General features: G+C 39.3%; 1 protein-coding gene across 5 annotated transcripts in view; it reads left to right on the top strand.

Annotated features, from left to right (window-relative positions):
- Positions 1-24,264, top strand: part of FGF13 (fibroblast growth factor 13) — a 588,802-nt gene that overhangs the window by 505,076 nt on the left and 59,462 nt on the right. For 4 of the 5 annotated variants that reach the window (XM_005594716.5, XM_005594712.5, XM_074029435.1 and 1 more), the window contains 2 exons: positions 8,558-8,668; positions 14,399-14,502. In XM_005594716.5, the coding sequence (XP_005594773.1) occupies positions 8,558-8,668; positions 14,399-14,502 (215 nt within the window). Of the gene's footprint in view, positions 1-6,128; positions 6,656-8,557; positions 8,669-14,398; positions 14,503-24,264 lie in introns of those variants that run through there. The other variant, XM_045383801.3, reaches the window with a different exon arrangement.

The raw sequence follows: 24,264 nt of genomic DNA, 5'->3' as shown, positions 1-24,264 counted from the left end.
CTTCTTGGTGGCAGGTCATGGTTATACAAATAGTAGTGTCGTTTTTATGACAGAATGATAGTCTTAATGGAAATCAACCCACATACCCACCTAGATAGAAAAGGTTTTTGTTGTATTCATAAAAGCTTTTATAGAAGAAAAATCAGCAATCAATTATAGTATTTAACAACCCTCTCTGAAAAGAATGTTTTCCTTGTACCAAACTTAAATCCCCACACATTAAAGCTTAAGCTCATTTCCTTGTGTTCTCTCCTCAAGATTAAGAGAGAAACCTCCACCCCAGAAAGCTGCTATTTCTCTCCAGGTTTTCTTGATTAAATGGCCAAGCAGGTAATCAGAGGCCTTGAACTCTCGATGTTGCAGCTGCCATGGCTAATTAAATGGTGAAGTGCTGAATTCACCGACATGATTAATACCATCAGGGCGTTTTATGGCTTTAATGTTCATAAATTATGACTGAACAATGAAATTTTTATGTGGGTGATAGGATTTTTCTTCTTAAGGATCAGAATTAATCAGTGTTTTCTCAATTGATTTTAAATATAAATCAAAGGTAGCTTCAGTAAATTCTATAGCTTACGTATTTAGAGAATGATCTCAGAGACAGGACATAATGAAGACCAAGCCACCATCCTAGTGTGATGCAAACCTAAGGTCTTGTGGATTTTCATTCTAAATGCAATTCAGGAGGGCCAATCAGTTTCTAAAAGGATGGTTCTGGAGACCTTTGTTTCTGAAGTATAACTCCCGTAAATGATCTAATCTTTGCCAGCTAAGATATGTGTCAGGGCATGTAACAGAATATAGTAGTCACTCTTTCTTTACTTGGAATTCTAGTGTGACACTAACAAGATTTCCTTACATTGCATTTTTCTTCCTGGAGTTAAGTGTCAAGAGTCTATTTCTTTTCTTCCTTTCTTTTTTCTTTATTTTCATTTTATTTTATTTTAGAGGCAGGGTCTTACTCTGTCACCTAGGCTGAAACGCAGTGGCAGGATCATAGCTTGTTGCAGCCTGGAACTCCAGGGCTCAAGGGATCTTCTGCCTCAGCTTCTCAAAATGCTGGGATTACAGGTGTGAGCCACTGTGCCTGACTGGCTGAAAAGAGCCTATTCTGTTAGCTTTTCTCTAATCTCCTCATTTGTATTTCTATCCAGTTGTTTCTCTGTGCCTTTGTAGATAGACCAAAAAATGTGGTACTTGGCTACCTCATCTCTTAAACACTCCCTCTGCTGCCTTACTTAGTGAATGGGGAGATCCCAGTGTTACTCGACCTTGGTGCATTTGAATCTGCCAACGTTTCCTTTCTTTGAGCTCATCAGCAGTCCTTGACCTGGTAACTTGCCACTCAGATATTTTGGTGAACTGTCAGTGTAGAAGGAGAACAAACTGGCAAGTGATTCTGAGTGAGCTTCTCTTCACATAAGAAGGGCGTTTGAAACCTCTCATTTTCAGAATTGCAGAAAGACAGTCAATTCCTTTCTGCTCAGAATGGACTGAGGCTGCTCCCCATTAGGCTGTCTGAGTTCTCTCATTTTTACTCATCACAGTCACATCTGTTTGGGTTTCTGTCTCTCTCCTGGAGGTGCCTCTTGAGAGCAGGTCCCCTCAGCTTCCTTACAGCTCCTCTGAGGCCTGCCAAACGAGATTGGCAGAGAGCGATCAGCATTCTATGCCCAGATAACTCACATAACTCTCTCTGAAAAGAATGCTAAAACCTAGTTCTCAAGTGAACCCACGAGGAGTGGAATCAAAGGGACTTATGCATTTTTCCTTGGAATCCAATTTAGAATTGATGTTCTCATGGGGTGGGAAGAGAACAGAGAGATGGGAAGTATGAAGAGGGGAAGATAAAGAAGTAGGAACAGGAACATATGGGAAAAATAATCAGAGGCTCCCAGAGCCAAAAGGACTTTAAGGAACATATCATCTGGAGGTTTCCAAACATTTTGTTTTTAGTACCAGAATCTTTTCATTTTTATTTTTTACATAAGAAATCATACGATGCGCTCCATTATATAAAACAGATGAAAAGAGAAATAGAAATAAACAGTTGAATGAAAAGAGTTAAAATAGATGAAATCTACTGTTGAAACATTGGCGAGGGAACTGTTATTACTTTTCATTACTTTTAGAGTGCTGAAGAATACAAAGTGAAAACTGCCAATCTTGTCTAAGCATTACTTTAAAGATGCAAAAACTGAGGTCTGTAATATGGAGAAATGACATACTCAAGGTCACACAGCCAATTAGTGGCAGAGACAGGATTAAAACATATGTTTCCAGCCTGCCAGGCTAGAACTCTTTAGGAGTTGAGTTAGAAAAAGAAGCTAAGAATGCTTTCTTTCTGAATATGGTCAAAAAAAGAGGTTGGTGGACAATGCAATGGGACAGAGGACACCTGGGAGAAACAAAGAATAGACCCTACATTAGAATAGAGCACAGAAGAGTTTGAACCACCAGGGATAAGCAGAGATCATTGAAATTTACAAATATGAAGGAGATCCAGGAAGTTCCATAGCAAGGGCACAATGTGAACTGCTAGGAACAAATCAAAACAGGAGAAAAAGGGATTTGTAAATAGGTGTCAAAAGAGAATTCTTTATTACTTCCCCTACACAAATGTCATACTATTGGCCCAGGAAGGCAGTGGGACAGCAAAGAAAAGCAAAATATGCTTCTCTAGGATTGGCTGCAATTCTTTCATTATACTTTCTCAAGATACATGTGACTTTGGCATAGTTTCCTGTTGGAGATTTGAAAGTAATATTCACATCCGTCTCTGAAATTTTAAGCACCTGGGAAATAGACATGAGAGTTAGGAAAACACGAACATATCTGCTTTTTGTGTGTGTGTGTGTGTGTGTGTGTGTGTGTGTGTGTGTGTGTGGTGGCCTGATCTCGGCTCACTGCAACCTCTGCCTCCCGAGTTCAAGCAATTCTCACGCCTCAGGCTCCTGAGAAGCTGGGACTACAGGCAAGCGCCATCATGCCTGGCTAGTTTTGTATTTTTAGTAGAGACAGGTTTTCACCATGTTGGCCAGGCTGGTCTCAAACTCCTGACCTCAGGTGATCTGCTCACCTCAGTCTCCCAAAATTATGGGATAACAGGCGTGAGCCACTACGCCTGGCCAATATCTGCATTATGAATGGTTAAGTTCATTGAGCAATATGATTTGGATCCAATTTCAGAATGGTTTTCTTTCACTTTCTGCCCCAGATTGAATTTACCCTCTGGTCACAGGCCTTTGTGAGTTCTCTTAGTAGAAGATAGAGGAGAATGAATGAGGTCTGTAGGCAGACACATCACAGAGAGATGCCCCCTTCTCAAGTCTCATTGATAATGTGCCATGCATTTTCCTGTTCATGAAGACAAAAAGATTCAAGGGGGGCAGGGTATAAAAAGACAGAAATACTTTTTGTGGGTTGGCAGGAACATGTGATGGAGGCAGAGTCTGGTTCCCCCTCCCCCATACTCTTCATTTTTTCAATATTATACAATTTAATCAGGGAGAGAAGGATTAGAGCAAGAAAGACATCTACAAACATGTGTAGAATCACCTGGTTATCAGCTTTGGCCCAGTGGTTCCATGAGCTCATGTGGAGTAGACGGGAGTTAGAACCAAAAGGATGTATTTACAGTTTGTGTTTGCAAATTTGTAATAAATGCCCCCGCCATTCTTATTATATATTCCTGAAGTCTTCTCTGAGTCTGTTTACCTCTAATACGTACCACAGAGTGGCCACATCAATAATTCTACAGGCATCCTGAAAATACCTTATCAATGGTATTGGCAGAAGCAGTGAGAGCTATCTGAGAGAAGTGGAAGAAAAAGGGTGTGGGAAAGCCCTTATGATTTTCTCAATACCATCTCTCCTTCTAAGGTCTATCCCCTTCCTGAATCAGAACTTCATCCTTCTTTAGCTTTTGCATGCCTGCTCTAGGTCAGGATCCTGAGACAGAAATGAGAGTAGGAACAAAAGGCCCTTGGGGTTGGTGCTCAGCAAAAGGTAAAAACATGAAGAGAATAGCAGAGACCTTGTACTTGTTCATCACCCACCCCAAATATTTGGGCCCAATCAAAGCTTCTCCTGACCCCTCTTTATGTAAGATATTTCCCTTCATGGTATCTGGAATTTAAACAACAATCACATACATTTTGAACTAGGAAGTAGCCTCCTGCTCTTCAGAATCTGTATCAGTCAGTCATTCATCAGGGATTTATTTTTCCCCATGAATCAAAGTTTAAAGAAGTGGATACTTGAATAGACTTGAGGTGTTAAAACTCTCGTCTACCTTGTCCTCCCTTTTCATTTGGGAAAGCCAAAAGCACAAAACAGTAGGTAGAAAATGTCAGACCCTTTGGCATCGTTCTCCTGTAGCTATCAGTCTCAGCCCACTGCAACCTTTACCCCAGTCTACCTTGCAGACACACAGTGGTGCTTCTGATGGAGCAAGAGACATTTCAAGATTGGGGAGAAGTGGAAGGAGGGGTAGCAACAGCTTCCCCTGTGAAGCAATGGAATCTACAGAAGGGTCCGGTGATTCAGCTCTTATGTTCTAGGAAGCCTGAAAGCATTTCAGTGTTGCTGAGTCCGAGCGTGTTTGCTGGACGGTCAGGCAAGGAAAAAAGGGCTGGGGTCTGAAGATAAGCTGAGCATCTGGTTTTGCATCTACATTAGTTCTGAGAAGAGGTGATGGGGGTGCCATGCGGGAGTTCAGTAAAGACGGCGTAGGGCTGCCAGGTAGTACAGCTGCTCTATTTTGCTTGCTATTTGGCCTCAGAAATCAAGTAAAATAGTCAAATAATTGTGTGTGTTTGAAGGTAGGGATGTAGATAGGCCATTTCTCTTCGCTGCATTTCTGGCCTCAAAACCTCTTCTTTCTTTTCCTCCAGAATAAAATATAACGCAGGGAGAGGACAGAACTTGTTCATAGAGTGAGGCCAGCGACAAGCCAGACTGGTTCCTGAATTGGAGGGAGGAAGGCTGCCTGACTTTGGAGGAGCAGAAAACATTAAGTTAGGAGATGAGAGATGGGCCACGGCTTAAATAGAGAGGTTCGACTCTGCATTTCCCAAACACGTAGTGCTTATGGTACACGACCCAAGCTCTCTGCTTGAATCCCAAATCTGAGCGGACAGATAAGGGGGCGTAGAGGAAAAACAGGTTTTGGACCCTACAAATTGGCTTGAAATGAAAAGTCAGCAAAAACCACTGGGTGGCAGCGTGGTGTGCGGGCGCAGCTCTGCAGTGCCTGCTTCTGCTGCTGCCGCTGGGGCTGAACCCGTCTGGGGACTCTGGCCTCCTCTCCTGAATGGCTACAAGTGTCGCCAAGCAAAATACCTCCGCGCGGGTGTGTGAGGGTTCTCCGGGTTGTTGGTGTGTCCAAGCCTGAGGCAGGGATCTGGCGAACTTCTGAGGGGCTCCAGCCCGAGCACAATCTGGTCAGCTCAAACACTAAGGAAACACCCCCACCACGCCATCCCCCAATGCCAAGCAAACCCCCGCTCCGTCAGCCCAACTACCTCATCCCGGTTCCTCCTCCATCACTGTTTCCTCCCGAAGCTCCTTTCGGGAAAAGGAGGGGAGGAGGATTTGGACGATGGGGCAGTGCGGAAGCCCCTACAGGTGTTAGGCGGCACGGCCTGCCGGGGACTTGGGGGGTGGGGGTGGGAGGGGCGGCCTGCGGCTCCGAGCCGACGGGCTCAGCTCCGGGAGGGAGGGGCCGCCGCGGGAGGGGGCTGCAAGGAGGCTGTCGCGCTGTTCCGGAGGGTGCCTGCGGCGGCTGAATTCCTGTGCTGCGACTGTGCCGCGCCCAGAGCAGCAGCAACAGCGAAGATGCGAGGCCATTACCTGTTTGATCCCTGTCGGAAGGCTGGCATGGGCCAACTTTTCCCGATTATCACGCCGAGAAGTTGCAAGGACTAGTGGAAGACTCGGAGGGGCCAGGGCGAGGGCGCGCTCCCCCGCGCGCTGCCTCCTCCCTCCTCCCTCCGGCCGCCCGGGCTCCCGGCCTGTCTCCCGCCCGCGCTCACTCCCTCCGCCCGCCTCCCTCCTCTGGCCCCCTCCGCGCGGCACAGGGCGGGGGGTGCCGCGAAACTCCGACCCGAGCCACTTGGACTTGCACAGTGTCCTCGGGGCGTAGGGGCCGACCGCACGCAGTCGCGCAGCGCTGCCTCCGCCTGCCAGTCTCGCCCGCGATCCCGGCCCGGGGCTGTGGCGTCGACTCCGACCCAGGCAGCCAGCAGCCCGCGCGGGAGCCGGACCGCCGCCGGAGGAGCTCGGACGGCATGCTGAGCCCCCTCCTTGGCTGAAGCCCGAGTGCGGAGAAGCCCGGGCAAACGCAGGCTAAGGAGACTAAAGCGGCGAAGTCGCGAGACAGCGGACGAGCAGCGGAGGAGAAGGAGGAGGAGGTGAACCCGGAGAGGGGCAGCAAAAGAAGCGGTGGTGGTGGGCGTCGTGGCCATGGCGGCGGCTATCGCCAGCTCGCTCATCCGTCAGAAGAGGCAAGCCCGCGAGCGCGAGAAATCCAACGCCTGCAAGTGTGTCAGCAGCCCCAGCAAAGGCAAGACCAGCTGCGACAAAAACAAGTTAAATGTCTTTTCCCGGGTCAAACTCTTCGGCTCCAAGAAGAGGCGCAGAAGAAGACCAGGTCGGAAAGGGTTTTTGCTTTCTTTTCCCCAGACTTTACGAGTGAGGTGGGGGCGGTGGGGAGCAGGTATGTAGCATAGGTGAGTTTGTCGGTGGCCCATCTTGTGCAGAAGAGGCCACCTAGCCTGTGTGCGTGCGTGGGAAGGCGATGGCTTTCTTGCCTCCGTAACAGTAACAGGCTTGCTGCATTGCAACTGCCCTGGGACAGGCGCAGAGCCTGGGGGCATACTCTGCCCTGGGAGGCTTGCCCTCAGCTTCGGACACGTCACATATGTGCATGCCCGGTGGGCTGTGGGCAGGCGTGACCCAGACATGGCTATGATGTGTGTGGCGTGGAAATTGCAGGCGCAGAGCTGGGCAGACAGCATCCTCCCGCCCCAGGAGAGCCTGGGGAATCCCTCTCTTACCTTTATCTCTGCCTGTCAGACCCTTCCCCTCCAGCTTCCACCTCCAAGGGATGTGGGCTTCTGCTGTCTAGGCATTGCGTTTCTTTGGTTACTTTTAAGCTTTTGGGGACAGACTTGACTTGTGGTGCAGCTTCGAAATGTTTGCTGGGGCGGGGGGAGGGGGGATTTCTAGAACCTTGCTGCAAAGAGCTTAGAGATTTGGTTAGACTAGTATAATTGGTTACATGCTACTAAAATGCGGTGTTGAAGAGGGAATTTAAACTCATAGCCAGATTGTGGGTGCTTTTGAACATTTTCGGTGGTAAGAGTAGCGCGATATTCCAGCGACTGGAAATTCAGCTCTAGGTGTCAGGTTGCGTCAAGGTAGACCTTCAAGCGAGCATGCAGTTTATTTGCCATTCTCAATCAAATGAATCTTTTACACTCTTTTCTACCTTTTACTAGATAAATATTACAAAAAAAAAAAAAAATAAGCCTCACGGATCTGTTATTTCTCCATTTATGTGTGCTACACACCCTGGGGCGGAAAAGCAGACATAACGTTTTCTGTTTGCACAAAGTTTTTAATGCATTAACTGTAAATTAAGCATGTTTCAAAAAAGGCTTAAGTGGTTGCAAAGAATGATTATGTGGCTCGAATAATCACATAAATATTATTTCAGCGCAGGTGTCTGTATTCAGTAAAAGAAAATGTTGGATAACATGACTGTTACTGGTAAATTAGACACTTGATTAATCTATGGTTATTCATAATTGAAAATAATTTTAATTAAGAATTCATATTTTTGATAATCACACTTCTGATATGAAATTTGAAAAATTAGTGTGCACTGATTTTTTTCCTTCCCACCAACAAAAACGCTGCTCTTTTCACACACATTTTCACTAATGGTAATTAATATGACAAGATGTGTTAATGGTTGTTGTATCTCCCTCCTCCCTTTTTTGGCATAAAAGGCTCAATTTTCCAAATACAGTTTCCTTAATGGGGTTCCAGGTTATTTATGCATTTTCTACCTTCTTAGAAATAAAGGAGATTATTTATTCAAATTGTGGTCTTTCTGAAGGAAATCTTTGCTAGTGGGTTTTTGGTCCTTGGTTGATTGGCAAACAACTTGGAATTATCTTTGTATTTCTCCTTTTTCTTTCACATGAAAAGTAGCACAATTTCAAAAGGCATCATAGCCATTGGCCATCCCATTACAAATACTCAATGAGATAGCGTTCCACTCTATAAACCAAAGGACAGGTTATCAGAAACCATAGACACTTTCAGAAGCTTTACCAATGTTTCCAGGTAGAAAGAAAATGTTTCTTTAGTTTGGAAATTTATTCCGAAACTTGGAGTTTGTTTTCTTTCTTCCAGACACTTTTAAAAGTGTAGTTTGACTTACTCCATTAAGATTTGTAACTGAAATTAGAAATTGAAATTCCGAGTCTTTTCAGCTACATAGGCACAATGTATCAATTGATCCAAACCCTTGTTCTCTTTGCAGAGCCTCAGCTTAAGGGTATAGTTACCAAGCTATACAGCCGACAAGGCTACCACTTGCAGCTGCAGGCGGATGGAACCATTGATGGCACCAAAGATGAGGACAGCACTTACAGTAAGTGACTGCAAAATAAATAGTATATGCCAGTATGTTGTTAACATTCTGTTCTTTTTATTTATTTTAAAAATAAATACGCTTTCCTAAATCCTGAATTGAATGCAAAATAGAGTCACACTACATAATCCTGTTTACACAGATTAACCTAAAGGAAGTTGAATATGAGTCTGTCTAAGCTAGTAAACTAGGGCAAATAATGTTGACACCATCTGAAGAATAATCCAAATGTCATCTCCATGGAAATCTAGATAGATTTATGGCTATCCTTTGGATTTTATTACTTTTTTTCCCACAGAAAATTTACTCACCCACACACTGATCCAGAAATAGCATGTTATCTCTACTCTTAAGAACCGGTCTTAACCCAAGAGTAGTTTCAGACCATGAAAATTCATCATTACAAGCTTTGACTTCTGCTCCCTGCTCCACACACACCCTGATAACTCTGAGACTAGTGGAATTTAAACATTGAGATACCTCCACAGGTGAGTAAAGGGATTTCTTTTAGCTCTTTCTTTTTAACCATGGTTTAAGACCAAATTGGAGACTATAATGGTGGGCCTAAAATAGAAACACATAAAAAATAATTGGGTTTTATTTCTAATTATTGAAGGAAGGTGATTCCAAGATGTTACATAACCTTTAATTACATGTTTTATTTATTTGGAGTAATAAAAATATAAGCACAAATAGCTCAGGCTTCTCTTCAATGATAATTGATGTTTTCTTGCAATATACAGATTTCTGGAGACGTATTAAATATTTCACAAGGCTAAAACACTTAGTTCTCACAATTTTTTTTTGTTTTCTCCAACTACTGAATTTCTCTCAAACCCTTTGATAATTTCCCAGTAATAATCCCATTGTCGGCTGAGAAAATAGCCAAGGAAAGTAGGTCTGAATGCTAAGCAGTATACTCTGCAGCTTTTTAAGAGCTGTATGGCTACAGCAATGCCATTGACGAGGGCCTCAATAACTGTAAAGAGTTTCCCACCTTTTAGGAATGCTTCAGGGGGATGGCCAATCTATAACCTCAAGAGGAAGTCACTTTTAATTACCATTGAAGAAAGCTTTGTTGGTATGGAGGATGGGAAAAAAACCTCATATTAAATGGTTCTTCACTGTTTTGCAAAAGTCACTGTTGTGATATTAAAGTTTTATAGTGAATCCTAGTTGTTCTTTTATGCATACTCTTCTATTTGAAACTATTAGGCAAGTGTAACTAGAGGGCTTTACTGTAATCAAATAACAGACGCTAGTGCGTGGTGATGATCTGCAATAAAACATTCCCATAAGTTATTGTGCGAATTGATGTTTGGGGAAGGAATTAGGGGAGGTAAGCTGCCCTGCTTTCCACAGTGCCTCAGAAAAATGGGTCTGTTGAGCATTATTGAGGGGAAGTTCATGATTAGCTGCCAGTGAGCCTATCCAGTCACGTTTCTTTCCCCCTTCTAACATCTCTGGGTACAAATCAGAGAAGAAATATTTTGGGGCTGGTATTCACATGTGTTTCCTGAAAGGAAATTAAAAAAAAAAAATAGACAATTCATGTGCTGTGTCCTATTAACGGCAATATACCAAATTCATCAAGATCACACTCTTAAGTAATCATTTTAGGAGATACACACACACACCACACACACATATATCAAGGCTCCATTTCTAACTGTGGAGCTTTAAATCATACAGTAGGTTTTACTCTTCGGTTCCTACATATACATAGCTTCTGCCTTTGGTTGTCTTATAACTGACTGATATGCATGGCATTTCTGTGTACTACTAATGATATGGAAAGACCATTAAAGAACATAGCCCGATAACAGGACTCTGTATTTAGGCAGATTAAACTAGAGAGGTAAGTCAACTAAAGGTAAGTATCGTCATAACATGATGCATACAAATGGAAAGTATCTCAATAGAAATAGCAAGTCGGTAGAGCTTGGATCTGCTCCTGATGTTAAGAGTAGCCAGAAGCTAGTGAGTTAGCTTAGCTTTGCCATTGAGGATATTGTGGGGCATAAGTCATCATGAAACAAGAAGGTTTAATGATTAAACTGATATATCATGAAGACCAGCCATCCAAATTTATTCTTTTTTTCCTTAAAACCAAGCCATTTTATTGGTATTAATTGTTTAATTATTTTAAATGTGCATAACGAGAATACAAGTTGTTTTTTTCAACTATCACTCATGTATGTGATATTTCCTTAATATGTATTCATGATACTATGTTTATATTTTTCTTACTCTTCTTTTTATTAACCTTCATTATTTTCAGCATATTTTCTCATTTAGTTTAATTTGATTGAATTGCATTATTTTTATTCAGACATGGTAAGCAATGTCATGATAAATCAGTTCACATTTATACAGATATATCCATTTCTGAAAACATATGTTTGATATTATGCATTTAACCTTACCTTAGGTAGATTTATTATAATGATAAATGTCAGTTCAATAAAATCTCATCATGAGGAAATCAGCCATTATAAATTATGTATTTTCCCTTGAAAAGGAAACGATGATAGACATCCCATGGCAGTAGTTTTATTATATCCGCCCGGGGTGCAAGGAAGGACGTTTTAAAAGAGTAGTTTTCCCTTTCTCTTCAAACTTGCAGAAGCGTTATCAGTTCAACATGTTGCCTTTCCAACCTACCTTAATATATACTTTTATTAATTATTCTCTTTTGAGAAATTGACCTTGGCCAACTGATGAAGAAGCACGGCTTCAGTGTTGCCTTCAGCAAACACTGGGTGACAACTAGGTGCATGGCTCTGATGAAGTGGCCCTTCAAATAGAAGGTGTTTGTTTTTATGCAGATAGAACAAACAAGAAACACAAGCACATTTATGTTTTAAACGCTTCTTCAAAACTTTGGCTGAGATGGAAGAAGAGATTTTAGGTATTTAATGAATGTGTTTTAAATGCATAAATGAAGTCAACTTTTTTCTCATATTTATAATATTTTTATCCTGATCAAAATAATATCTTAAATCCATGAGGAAAGATACCAGATATAGAGAAACAAAAGCACATAGGAAGATATTTATGTGGTTTAAGCTCACCCCTGATAAAATTTCTTTGCGTTTTTATCTGGGCAGATTGTCCCTTTAGACATATTTTAAACCAACCCAGTTTATGATCTATCTTGAATGTTTAAAGAAATGAAAAGATCGTGGTAGTATGATCAGTCAATCTCTAGATTTGCTACTCTCATCAAGTTTTTATTTTGGGGTCATGTTTTTTGTTTTTTAATCAGACTTCATGGAAATTTAAAGTGTATAGTGAAAAGTACATAGTTCTGCTATATAGTTAATACCATTATTCAAGATTAAATAATCACAGGAATGGATTGCTAATGTTTTTTTCTTCTCTTCCTCCTTCTGTTGTCTGATGTTTGAAATTTAGACATTTCATTGCTCATTAAAACCTGAGTCAGAGTGATTGGAGAACATGGTGAAAATCAAATCAGTTTTTTTTAATCTCTCTCTGTTTCTTTCTTGTGCTTGTTATAAGCCGCATTAAGAGCACTAAGAAAGTTCAGAATATTATTTTAAAAAATGAAGTTCTATAAATAATTCTGAATTTAATTTATCATTCTCTGTCATTTATTACTATGACTAAACTAGGTGTCAAACATATACTGATATTATAGTTGTCAAGTGGTATGTAGTGATATGGCTTTTAAACCAAGCCCATATTGGAAGTTTTGGTTTAGTTTTTCAGATCTCAGAATTTTTCAAGTATGAACTTTTATATAAATGGGATTGTGATCTCTTACTTTTCAAAAACATAGTATCATATTTTCACCATACAGATTGCTATCAATCCACAAATGGGTGTTGAACACCTGCTGTGAACAAGACATCCTCAACAGAAAGGGATATGACAAACACATGACATGCTCAGAGATGTCAGACTTCTTGCCTGTGTATTGCATTGTCAAATATAGCATGCGATCTTGGCTTGCAATCTGTGCAATTACATTCCTTTACCTCACATAACAGAAGGGCACAGCTTTTAATTTGATGAGTATTGAATGAAGTGCCATCAGTGGCATGTGGTAGGAACACTTGTCTTTTGAACTGTACAATATGTCCTAGCTCCTCTTTGGTAACACCCTGGTTTTAAAGGAACGATACATTGTAGGCTCACCAAGGAATATTTAGTTCTTCATTAGTATTTCTCATCCATATTACCCCACCTACTGCAGCAGAATATATATGCACAGAGATAAGTGATCCCAGAAAAACTACTCTTACCCACAGGGTGACTCCTTTACATTCTTGTTCACAGAAACCATAACAGACTGATTTATCATCCTCAATAAACTTACAAAACAAGGCAAAATCATCAACATTGGTCTACGACTCCTGAGAGAAAGGTGCACAGGCTATTTTCAAAAGATGTGTGTGGCAAGCACTACGTTTTAAAAATGTACTGTTTTATTTTTATTCACAGTGTGGGAGGGAGTAGACAGCTGGTAGTGGGAGGACACCCACTAGTTGTCTCCAGTGAGTGGTGTGTGGTTGTGAGGAAAGCCTGGGTGTAAGTTTCACGCAGTCAGATCTTCAAATGGAGAAATGAAGTCCTCACTGGCACCAACTGGCTGCCCACGTGCAACTATTTTGCTAAAATAATAATAATAAAATAATAAAATAAACTTCTTTTAAGTTCATTATTTTTATTCCTATGTCTTTTGTTCTTGGAGACTAAAAGCTAGGAGCCCTCTCAATTCTAATCTTGGAAAATGTTGGTCCTTTAAGAAATACTACTCTGAAGCCAGGCGTGGTGGCTTACGCCTGTAATCCCAGCACTTCGGGAGGCCGAGGCAGGCAGATCACCTGAGGTTAGGAGTTCGAGACCAGCCTGACCAACATGGAGAAACCCCATCTCTACTAAAAATACAAAATTAGCCGGGCATGGTGGCACATGCCTGTAATTCCAGCTACTCAGGAGGCTAAGGCAGGAGAAACCCTTGAACCCAGGAAGTGGAGGTTGCAGTGAGCCGAGATCACGCCATTGCACTCCAGCCTGGGAAACAAGAGCGAAACTCCATCTCAAAAATTAAAAAATACAAATAAAAAAGGGAAATACTACTCTGGAAACATAGGACTACAAAATGACTTTTTCTTTTTACAAGACCTGGATTTATTGTGGGGTTCTTCTATATGGAATAACACAGATAATTTAGATGAGGGCATTGGACTCTTCTAAAAGTCTAATGACTCTCTCCCCAGCAGGTAGATTTTAAATATGACTGTGAGAATTTCAGCAGTTATCTTGGGGAGCAGTTTAAAACCTTAATTTGTTGATAATGACACTATTTAATGTACAGAACAATTCTTGGGACTGTATCTTTCCAGAAGCATCAAGATTCCCCCACCTCCAACACTGTAAAAACCATGAAATTGTGACCAAAGCCTTCCATTTTCTCCAGGCTACTAAATAATATGTAGTTACAGCTCCAGTTATCTGGCTGCAACCATGAAATTAAATACACTACAAGGTAGAATGAGACCCTATCTGTCTGCCTCGGGGTGTGTGTGGGTGTGTTTGTGGGGGTGTGTATGTGTATATATGTATACATAAACAGACATATATACATACCCTCACCAACTACACACTACTTTTGGAGGACCAGACAGTCCTGCTGGAAACATTGAAAAGTTCTGAAATTCCGAATTGTAACATTGTTTTCATGTTCTTTTTTAATTTCAGCTCTGTTTAACCTCATCCCTGTGGGTCTGCGAGTGGTGGCTATCCAAGGAGTTCAAACCAAGCTGTACTTGGCAATGAACAGTGAGGGATACTTGTACACCTCGGTAAGCCTTTGACTGTGTGCATGTTTTGACTATTCTAGTTTTCATCCGATATGAAAGAAAATGTGCTTTATATGTGTTATCATTACAGATTTCTGTGATGAGGAGAAGAATGTTGATGGAAATATTTCATTGAAAGGACAGATTAACTTTCTGTGAAAAATATATCTATTACCAATCTATTATTTGAAGCAAGCATTTTAGTATATAATCAAAGATTCACTGAACATTTTTTAATACAGTGTCATTTGGGTCGTTTTATGTAGCATATAATGGTCTGTCTCGCTGCCGTGCTTTGCAGCTGTGGGAAAGAAAGTCATTTCCATAACTCAGTTGAACATATGTTTATCCAGGTTTACGCCTAAAAAAACATAATGAGGTCTCTCCCTCAGATCAACTCGAGGAAATGAAAACCAGTTCTTGAAGGGTTTCTAGAGTCCTATTTCTTTTCTTCAGTTTGATTAGAATAGGATTCCTGATTGCTTCTGCTTTAAATACAAGCACTATTTAACCTTCCCTTACCTATAAGTTCCTGCTTGTCTTTTTCTTGTAACTTCGGAGTGAACAAAATGAAAAATGGAACTTTTTCTCAGATGAATGTATAAAGAATGTAGACTAAAATTCAGTATGGAACATGGGGTCAAATAAAACTTTAAAAAAATTTTGACATTTAGATATAAGCAAACTGATACAGTATTAGGGTTAAGATTTTATTCTTATTGGCAGATCTAGTTTCAGATTATAGGAGACTATTTGATATATGAATTTTTAATTTAACTTTATTTATTTATTTATTTATTTATTTATTTATTATTATTGAGATAGAGTCTTGCTCTGTGGCCCAGGCTGGAGTGCAGTGGTGACACTCCATATTTTTACCAGAAACAGAGTTTCGCCATGTTGGCCAGGCTGATCTCGAACTCCTGGTCTCAAATGATCCACCTGCCCCAACCTCCCAGGTTGATGGGATTACAGGCGTGTGCCACCACGCCCAGCGTAATATATGAATACTTTTAAATCTTTGTTTTGAATTCATGTATTTTAATAAAGGAAAAGAATGTTTAAAATGGAGAAAATTGCTTGTCGAACTTCTTACTAGCAAGTCTTGACGAAGGTTGTTAGTATGACTATAGAAATCTGTTCCTTAAACTTCAAGTGAAACACTACCTTTAACCACTCTTGCTCGCTTGTTTCCTGAATTTCTTTCAAAGCCAGGTGTACAGGAAGACTCTTGGTAGATATGGTGGAAACCATATCATAACCCTGTTTTGCAGAGGCCAAGATGGGAAAGAGGTGGGAAAAGAGTAAGGCCACAGAGGGCCTGTTTATTTGGTAAATCAGGTAGCTTGTTTCATATTATGATAAAAGATTATGAAAAAAAGATAATTATCAGCGTATAACTCAAACCCTCGTCACTATCAGTATTCCTATCAGGCAATTTCAGCAGTCTGATTGCTTAATAAATATGGGGGGTTTGCTCCTTTTACTAAATGAAAAATGTGATTTAATGGCAAAGTTCATGAAATATGTCACTTTATTACTAGAGTGCTACTATAAAAGATAGGAAAGGGGATTTTATTTTAGATTTGTGTACTAAGGTAAGATAATTTAATTTTAAGTAATTTCCTTTAGATCAACAGACTCTCTCAACAGGACCAGATACAAAGGTAGGTTTTTTAATAAAATAGATGCTTTCTGAAAATATTGTGAAGGCATGATAAAGAAACAGAATATACTGGGCATAGTTTTGAGAAAGCACATACGAGATATCATATGAAGTAATTACTGATAAATCATCCAGAATTTCAGTGGGTTGTAGTCACCATTATGGTGCCCTGATGAGAAAAGCTGACTAAATATAAATTTTGCAACATCACAATTGAAGAACGTACTTTGGAAATAATATTTAAGTAAGAATGTGGAAAATTATTTAACTTGGGTTTTATGTCAGGTGCCCCCACTCAAGAAAATTAGGGCATTCAACATTACACTTAAGGAACCAATATTGAAAATGTGTAGCCTACCATTCAAATTAATCATTATTCCAGCAAACTGATAAATGTCAATGTGAGCTCATTTCTAAGAAAGGCTTCCCAGGGAAATGAGGACTATAGATTGGTGAACTTCCTTTCCATCATGGGTGGGCCAATATATACCCAAATGTGGCACACCTTGTATGTATTTCCTATGAAGAAAAAAGAAGCCTTAAGTAAGTGTTTCTATTAGAGAAAAGGAACTATGTTTTTGTTAAGGAGGAAATATGCCTGATTGATGATCCTGGAGTTCATATATGGAAAGAATATCCAAATTAGTCTGCTCCAGAAAATAAATCAGAATCCTCTTTAGAATTAATTTTCCAGTTCTTCCAATTACTCCTTATTGATTGTGGCTGGGAATCCATTCACCAAGTTGATCACCATCCTCCGTGGGCACTTCATTTTGTTATCATCTTATTTAAAGTGTGGTGCCCAGACTATTTAGGATGGAGTTCTCTCCTAATAACTTCAGCAACTTATATGGCTGAGATCAAAAGCTTAATGAAATACCATGTTTCATCAAGAAGAGACAGCAACCAAAGAGGAAGGATCACTCTTCCCTTGCATAAAACCATGGCACTTCTACTACAGAAATGCTACATGCAATTTTGCAAAGTGTCTCTTAGCAAAGAGAAGGACAATGACATAAAGAGAAAGCGAAAGTAAGCAAAGGAGGTAAGGGGCTGCTGATGTGGGGAAGTTAAAAAAAAATTGGTGAAGGATGACTACAGTCTGCCTAAAAAGCAATTGCAGTGGGAATGGCTAAAAGGAGATGGATTACTGAGATATTTCAGAGGTAGAATCATCAGGATTTGGTGGCTGATTGGATTTGGAAGGAAAGCAGAACCACCATACATGGTTAAACATATATGGTCGCCATTCACTGCATAGATGACAATGAGGTGTCTTCAGGTAGAGAATTTTAAAAAAAGTCTTCACAGAAGTGCTCAGTGGATTATCAGGGGTCATGAGGGAGAGGGGGAATTTTGCCTCTGGCATTTGGGCTGATGGTGAAGCTATTAACCAAGTGGAAATAAAGGGGGAAAAAAGCAGATCTGAGGAAGACGCCTGAGTATAGCTTTCAAGGGATATTTGAAAATATGAACCTAGCACTTGAGAAAGGGACCTGAACTAGAAATAGAACTCGGGAGTTATCACATGTAGGTAGCAGTCGATGCCGTGGAAATAATTATGAGAATATGTAGCATAAGAAGAGGAGAGAGCTTGTCAAATAGTATTAGAAAATAACAGCATGGAAGTGACCAGCAGAGGAAGAATAACTAATTATGGCAGATATAATGGTATTGCAAAAACTAAATGGGGAAAGAGTTTTAAGAAGAGTCAGGAATGTGAAATGTTTCATATGTTGTGGGTGATCTTAACAAAAGCAGTTTCAGTGGAATGTTGGGAACAGAAGCCAGATTCTAGTGGCTTGAGGAGTAAATGGGATGAGAGGAAGTAGAGGCAACAGGTATGGAATTTCTAAGGGAAGGGAAGGGTGGGTGTGTATTTAGGGCAGAATACAGGGTTGAGGAAGACTAAGGGTTCTTTGGTTAAGGATGTCACTTGAACATATTTGTTAAGTAAAGGAAAGGAACACATAGAAAGGGAGTGATTAAAGACATAAGAAACGGTATTCTTTATGGAGTGGAGCTACAGAAGAGATGGAAGGGTGATGGAATTAAGTATAAGTGAAAGAATTACATTCATCTTGAAAAGAAGGAACACGGAATCTATGATAGGAGACAAAGAGATGAAGACAGATGCAGACATAGGTTTACGGAGTCTGCAAGTGATAGACAAGGAAGTAGAAGAATTTTCTATCAGATGATCTGCATTTTTCCATTAAAGTAGAATAAGAGGTCACCTACTGAAAGTCAAAGGTGTGGGGGTAACCGTAGGTAAACAGGGGTGGGAACAACTGTTTTGGGCAAGGGGAGTGGAAACAGTTTAATAAACAAGAGTAGGTTAGCTAAGGCCGTGGGTCACATCCAGCCCACTACCTGTTTATGAAAATAAAGTTTTATTGGAACACAGCCACACCCATTCATTTACTTATTGTCTATGGCTGCTTTTGCACTGCAACAGCAGAGTTGAATAGTTGCAACAGAGCCCTTATGGCCCACAAAGCCTAAATTATTTACCAAATAACTTGTCCCTTTACCTCCCAGAAAGTTTGCTGACCCCTAGATTGTAATTAGATAATGATTCTCAGTCATAGGTACCCATCAGAATTACCTGGGGACCTTTAAAAAATTCCATTCTTTGTGTTACACTTGGACCAATTCTATCAGAATATCCAAGAGTGGGATCTATGCATGAATATTTTCGAAAGTTCCCAGCTAATGCTTATGAAAACCAATGATCTGAGCTTAAGAAAAATGATTGTTGAATAGCACTGAGGCATTGAGGACCCACCACTGACGTCAGAAACCATGAGTTTATATGCACTTAATCATTTGTTCCAAATTCCTGATACCAATGTTTTTCTGTTTTTGCAAGCAAATTGCTTTTACATTTTTGAAGGAATATTTCTTGAGATGATAGAAAATGCTGACCCCTGGAAGAGCTTTCTTATTTTATCTCTTTTTCTTTATTCTACCTTCTTTTGCATTTCTACTTCTATATCCCTCAATTTTTTGGCGGGGGGGGGGGGGGGGAAATTCAACTTTACAGTTTTTACCAATTTTTTTCTCCCTTTTGGCCATTAAATAAAGAAACAACACCTCCACATTGTTATTGTTACAGAGATAGCAATTTATTTTCCATGATTAATCTCGGAATTCTTGCACTGCACTCTCCCTTCCCCCCCTCTTTTTTTTCTTGTTGCCATGGGGGACAGACTTGATGTAGGCTCAAGTGGCAGTGCAAAACCATCTGTGGCACAGAGAATCATAATTAGCCATTATTTCATAACATATTTACTTTTGTCCGTGATGTATGCTGAGTCTTTCTGGGACTGCAAGGAAGTTGTTATTTATTGTGCAGAGAGAATTTTGTTCTTACCTTTGGTTTTCTTTAGAAATAATAAGGAGTTGTACACAGGCTTTTGAGAGTTCCTCAAAATTTCACAGTATGAATATTTAATAGCATAAAGCTGTTTGTAATAAATGTTTTAAAACTGCTTGAAATAAATATTCATTAACTATAGAAAGTCCAGTGTCTTAAATATAAAAAAATTCCCATTCTATGTCTACTTTAATAAGAAATAACAGATATTGGAAACAGGATAGCAAAAACTCAAAGTTAAGCCAAAAATATTTTTTTTTTTTTATTTTGGAATGTTCTAGAACTCATTAGCACCAGTTCTACCCATATAATTACTTACCTTTCAAAAAAATTTAGTTTTCCTTTTTCACAATACACAGTATTGCTTGGGTTGAGGTTGGGGCAGACAAAATGTATAGACAAGTAGAAATCCTTTGACAAGCCTTTTTCATTCATGAATTTCCAGGGAAAACTTGTGGGAGTGATTTTACTGTCATGTTTTGTAGTCCTGGGACTACCACAGCAAAATAGATGCAAGACCAGAAAGCAGTCCTCTTTCTGAGAGTCAGCTTGATGCCATGGGAATGAGACAGCTTGTGTTACTAATCCCAACGGCTCAGTCAGACTGCAATCTGAGCTAAGGGGACATATTTTTCTTCTCTACTGGATTATTTTCACATACCTTAAATTTACCGTTTCTTCTCTCATTACATAGAGTTGTTCTTACATTTCACTCACAGCATCTCGTAATGCAATCTCCTTTGAAGGAATCACTATCAGAAATAGTGACAAATAAAACAATACCAGCCCCTTAGCAGTTGTGACACCTTAGCTTCACTTGTTTTATTCTTTGACAACTTAGATTTGCTTTCCTTTAAGAATGTTCTATGCCTAAGTTAATATTTAGATTATATTTAATGCATTTAGCTTGGGTTTTAAAATGTTATAATTTTTTAACACATATTGCAAATTTTTGGCCATTGTAAAATCAGTTAAGAATTACCGCTTTAAGCAAACTAAATATGAGAAATATAAATATTAAATGGAAAAATTCTTCATTTGACTATGCCTCTAAACACGTTACATTTAGAGAGATGCATTTGATTACTGAGGTGTGTGATGTATGAATACATGCATAAATATTCTTAGAATGCTTTTGCTGGTGAACAGGGAAAAGCCTGAGATTGGCAGCCCAAGATGCAGCATTTAGATAATTCAATTAGTAAGTGTTTTGTCATTTTCCTTGTTCTCAAAGACACTAACATTGAGTTTGTCAGTCATATGTTAACATTCTTGGTAACTTCAGAATCCCTGAAGATGACCCGTCCAACAAAACTGGTCTCAAGTTCTGTGACCTTTTTTAACTGTAAGGATATTTTTCTATTTCTCAGCCTGATCAATCTCATGGCCATACTCTTGGACCTTTTCATATTCCAGGCTATTGACCACTTTTCCATTATCTATTACCTCCTCCTTTTTTAAAACAGCTTGAATGACATGTAGTTCACATATGTTAAAATCATCCATTTAAAGTGTGTACAATTCAGTTTTTAGTATATTTCACAAGGCTGTCCAACCATCACCACTGTGTAATTCTAGAATATTTTCATCACGCTAAATGAAGAAATTATACCAATTAATAGACACACCTTATCCCTTTCCCCAGTCTCAGGCAAACATTAGTTTACTTTGTCTCTCTATGGATTTGCCTATTTGGAACATTTCATACAAAAGGAATACAATATATGGCCTTTTATGAGTGTCTTCTTTCACTTAGCGTAAAGTTTAAAAGACTCCTACACGTTGTAGCACGTATCAGTACTTCATTCCGTATGATGGCTGAGTAATATTCCATTGTATGTTCCTACATTGGTTTATTCATTGTCAGTTGATGGACATTTGGGTTGTTTCCCCAAGTACCTGCATAGCTGCTTCCTTCTTTGTTCACGTCTCAACTGGAGTGACATTCTTTAGAAAGGTCATCTCTGACCACCTTAACTAAAGCAGTACGTTCACTGTCTGTATTATCCACATTTATCTTCTTCAAGGCATTATCACTATTTAAAATTATTATTTTGTGTGTTTATTTTGCATCTTCTCCAACTAGAATTTAACATGTTGACAGCATATATTGTGTTTTTCTTATTCACTACCGTATCCCCAGTGCCTTGATTAATGCGTGCTGTTGTTTTCTGAATACATATTTAATGACTGACTTTATTGGCATCAAAAGGGAAAGATAATACATACTTATAGTCCGATTTTAGTTCCTTTGCTTAAAACTTTTTTTTCGGAAATAACTTCAAACTTAGAGAAAGCTCGCAAGAATAACACTAGTACAAATGACTCCATATATCCTATCCTCCGATTCATTTTGCTCCATTTGCTTTATCATTTGTTCTTTCTTTTCCATACACACACAGTTTTCTGAGCCATTTGAGAGTATATTCTACCCCGGCACTTTACACCTATTTCCTAAGAATAGGGATGTTCTCTTATATACTGACAGTAATGAACTGCAGTAAATGTAACCTTAATACAATATTCTATCTAGTCGACTGTCCATATTCCAATTTTTTAAGTGAAAAATATGTTTATGTTTTCCTTCAGTAGAGAATCCAGTCTAGGGTCAGTTACTGCATTGGCATATCTTCTTAGTCTCTTTTAATCTAGAACATTTCCAGAGACTTTCTTTGTGTTTTATGACATTAGAATTTTTGAAGACAAGAGTCCACTTTCTAATTTTAAAATAAGCATTCACAATTTTGGGTTTGCTTGATGGTTTTTCTTAATTCAATTGAGATTAAGCATTTTAGCCAGAGTACTGCATAGGTGATGGTATGTCCTTCTTAGATATCACATCTGGAGGTAGGCAATATCCACTTGCCCCTCGTTGGACGTTAATTTTGATGATAAAATCAAGGTGCTAACTGATTTCCCCCTCTATAATGCTTGGTTTTCTGGGTATTTGTGTGTATGTGTGTATGTGTGTGTGTTTCAACTAGTAAATAATCCACTGGGAGACACTTTGAGACCATGTAAATATCCTGCTCCTAAGAGCCCAGTTTTTAATATTGTGTTTTCAGCAATCCCAAACCTCTTTAGAAAAGTAAAATAATTAGTCTATAAATTGACAAATGACCAATGATTCCCAGATATGTCATATAAGTTTACTGATAACTAAACTGAGGTAGAAAAAAATAACACGGCCAGGCGTGATGGCTCATGCCTGTAATCCCAGCACTTTGAGAGGCCGAAGCGGGTGGATCACGAGGTCAGGAGATCGAGACCATCCTGGCTAACACGGTGAAATGCTGGGTCTACTTTAAAAAAAAAAAAAAAAAATTAGCCGGGCTTGGTGGCAGGCGCCTGGAGTCCCAGCTACTCGGGAGTCTGAGGCAGGAGAATGGCATGAACCCGGGAGGCGGAGGGTGCAGTGAGCCAAGATCGCGCCACTGCACTCCAGCCTGGGCGACAGAGGGAGACTCCATCTCAAAAAAAGAAAAGAAAAGAAAAGATTAACATGTATTTCAAAAAAAAAAAAATGTCATAAAAAATATGATCTGGCAGCAGTTTCTGGATTCAGCATTCTAGTCACTGGGCTTAAATACAATTAATGGAAGGGTTGTTTGCATTGTTTAGGTGCAATAACATCGATTCTGATATATGTTTTAATTTGACACCATGGGTAGGGGGTTGGTTCATGTTAAGCTGTCTCAGATGTTCAGTATGTTTACCTGTCAACTGCAGGCTTACGCTTTTGCTGATTTGTTTACTTCCTATGATTTTAATGTGTGACAATTGAAGACCTAATTTTCAATGGTATGGCTTTGCATCTTTAACTCTTATTCTAACACAGAAAGGATGTCAAACTTTAGATGAACTCATTGATCAATTTACAGTGATGAATGTACTTCTAGCAAATATTTGTAGCATGCAAAATGTTTGAATTATATCAGATGGTATATCAGCAGGTACATCTAATTTCAATTCTGGTGTTACTTTTTAGAGGCTTCAAAATCTAATAGAATTAAATGGAGAGCTTTGTTTAATAATGAAAACTCTTTAGGGAAGTGATATGGACTCAATTATGGAAGGAAATTGATTTAAAATAAACACAAGCAGTATCACATCCAATATTGAAGAAAATGATCATTATAAAATAAAAAAATCAAAAAGCATAGGCACAAAGGTATTCTAACTTCCGATTAAAACTTTTGCTTATTGATATATGTCAGTTAATTCACAAATTATTGAATTTGGTTTATTTAATATAAAATTGGAAAAGTGTTTACTATCAAAACTTAGGTTCCTAATTTTGGTGTGTAGTATACATTTGATAAACTTTTTTGATGAATCGTTTAATTTTATGGGATTAAACATTTCTGATGAATGTTTTCAGTTCACACTAATGGTTTGTATGGGTAATTATACAAACACACATGTTTCTGAATGCTATCATTAGAAATGGAAAATACAGAAAGTTAAATTTTTACAGGAAAAAAGCAGGGAAAAATAAGCAAACTTTGTTTATTACTAAATGGGTCTGCTAGCTCTTATGTTTTAAAGAGGTGTCCAGCTATTGATTTGGTGTTATTAAGATGAAAATCTTTAAATTTATTGCAGTGAAAAATATACAGAAGTAGCAATATTCATCTTAGATTTTTCTTCCAAACACAAGTAAATCAGCATAATTTTCAAGGCCAGAAAACATTTCCTACATCACAGATTGTTTCACGTT

Source organism: Macaca fascicularis, chromosome X, assembly GCF_037993035.2.
Source record: "Macaca fascicularis isolate 582-1 chromosome X, T2T-MFA8v1.1".
Lineage (NCBI taxonomy): Eukaryota > Metazoa > Chordata > Mammalia > Primates > Cercopithecidae > Macaca > Macaca fascicularis.
This window is presented reverse-complemented; position numbering and strand designations above follow the sequence as displayed.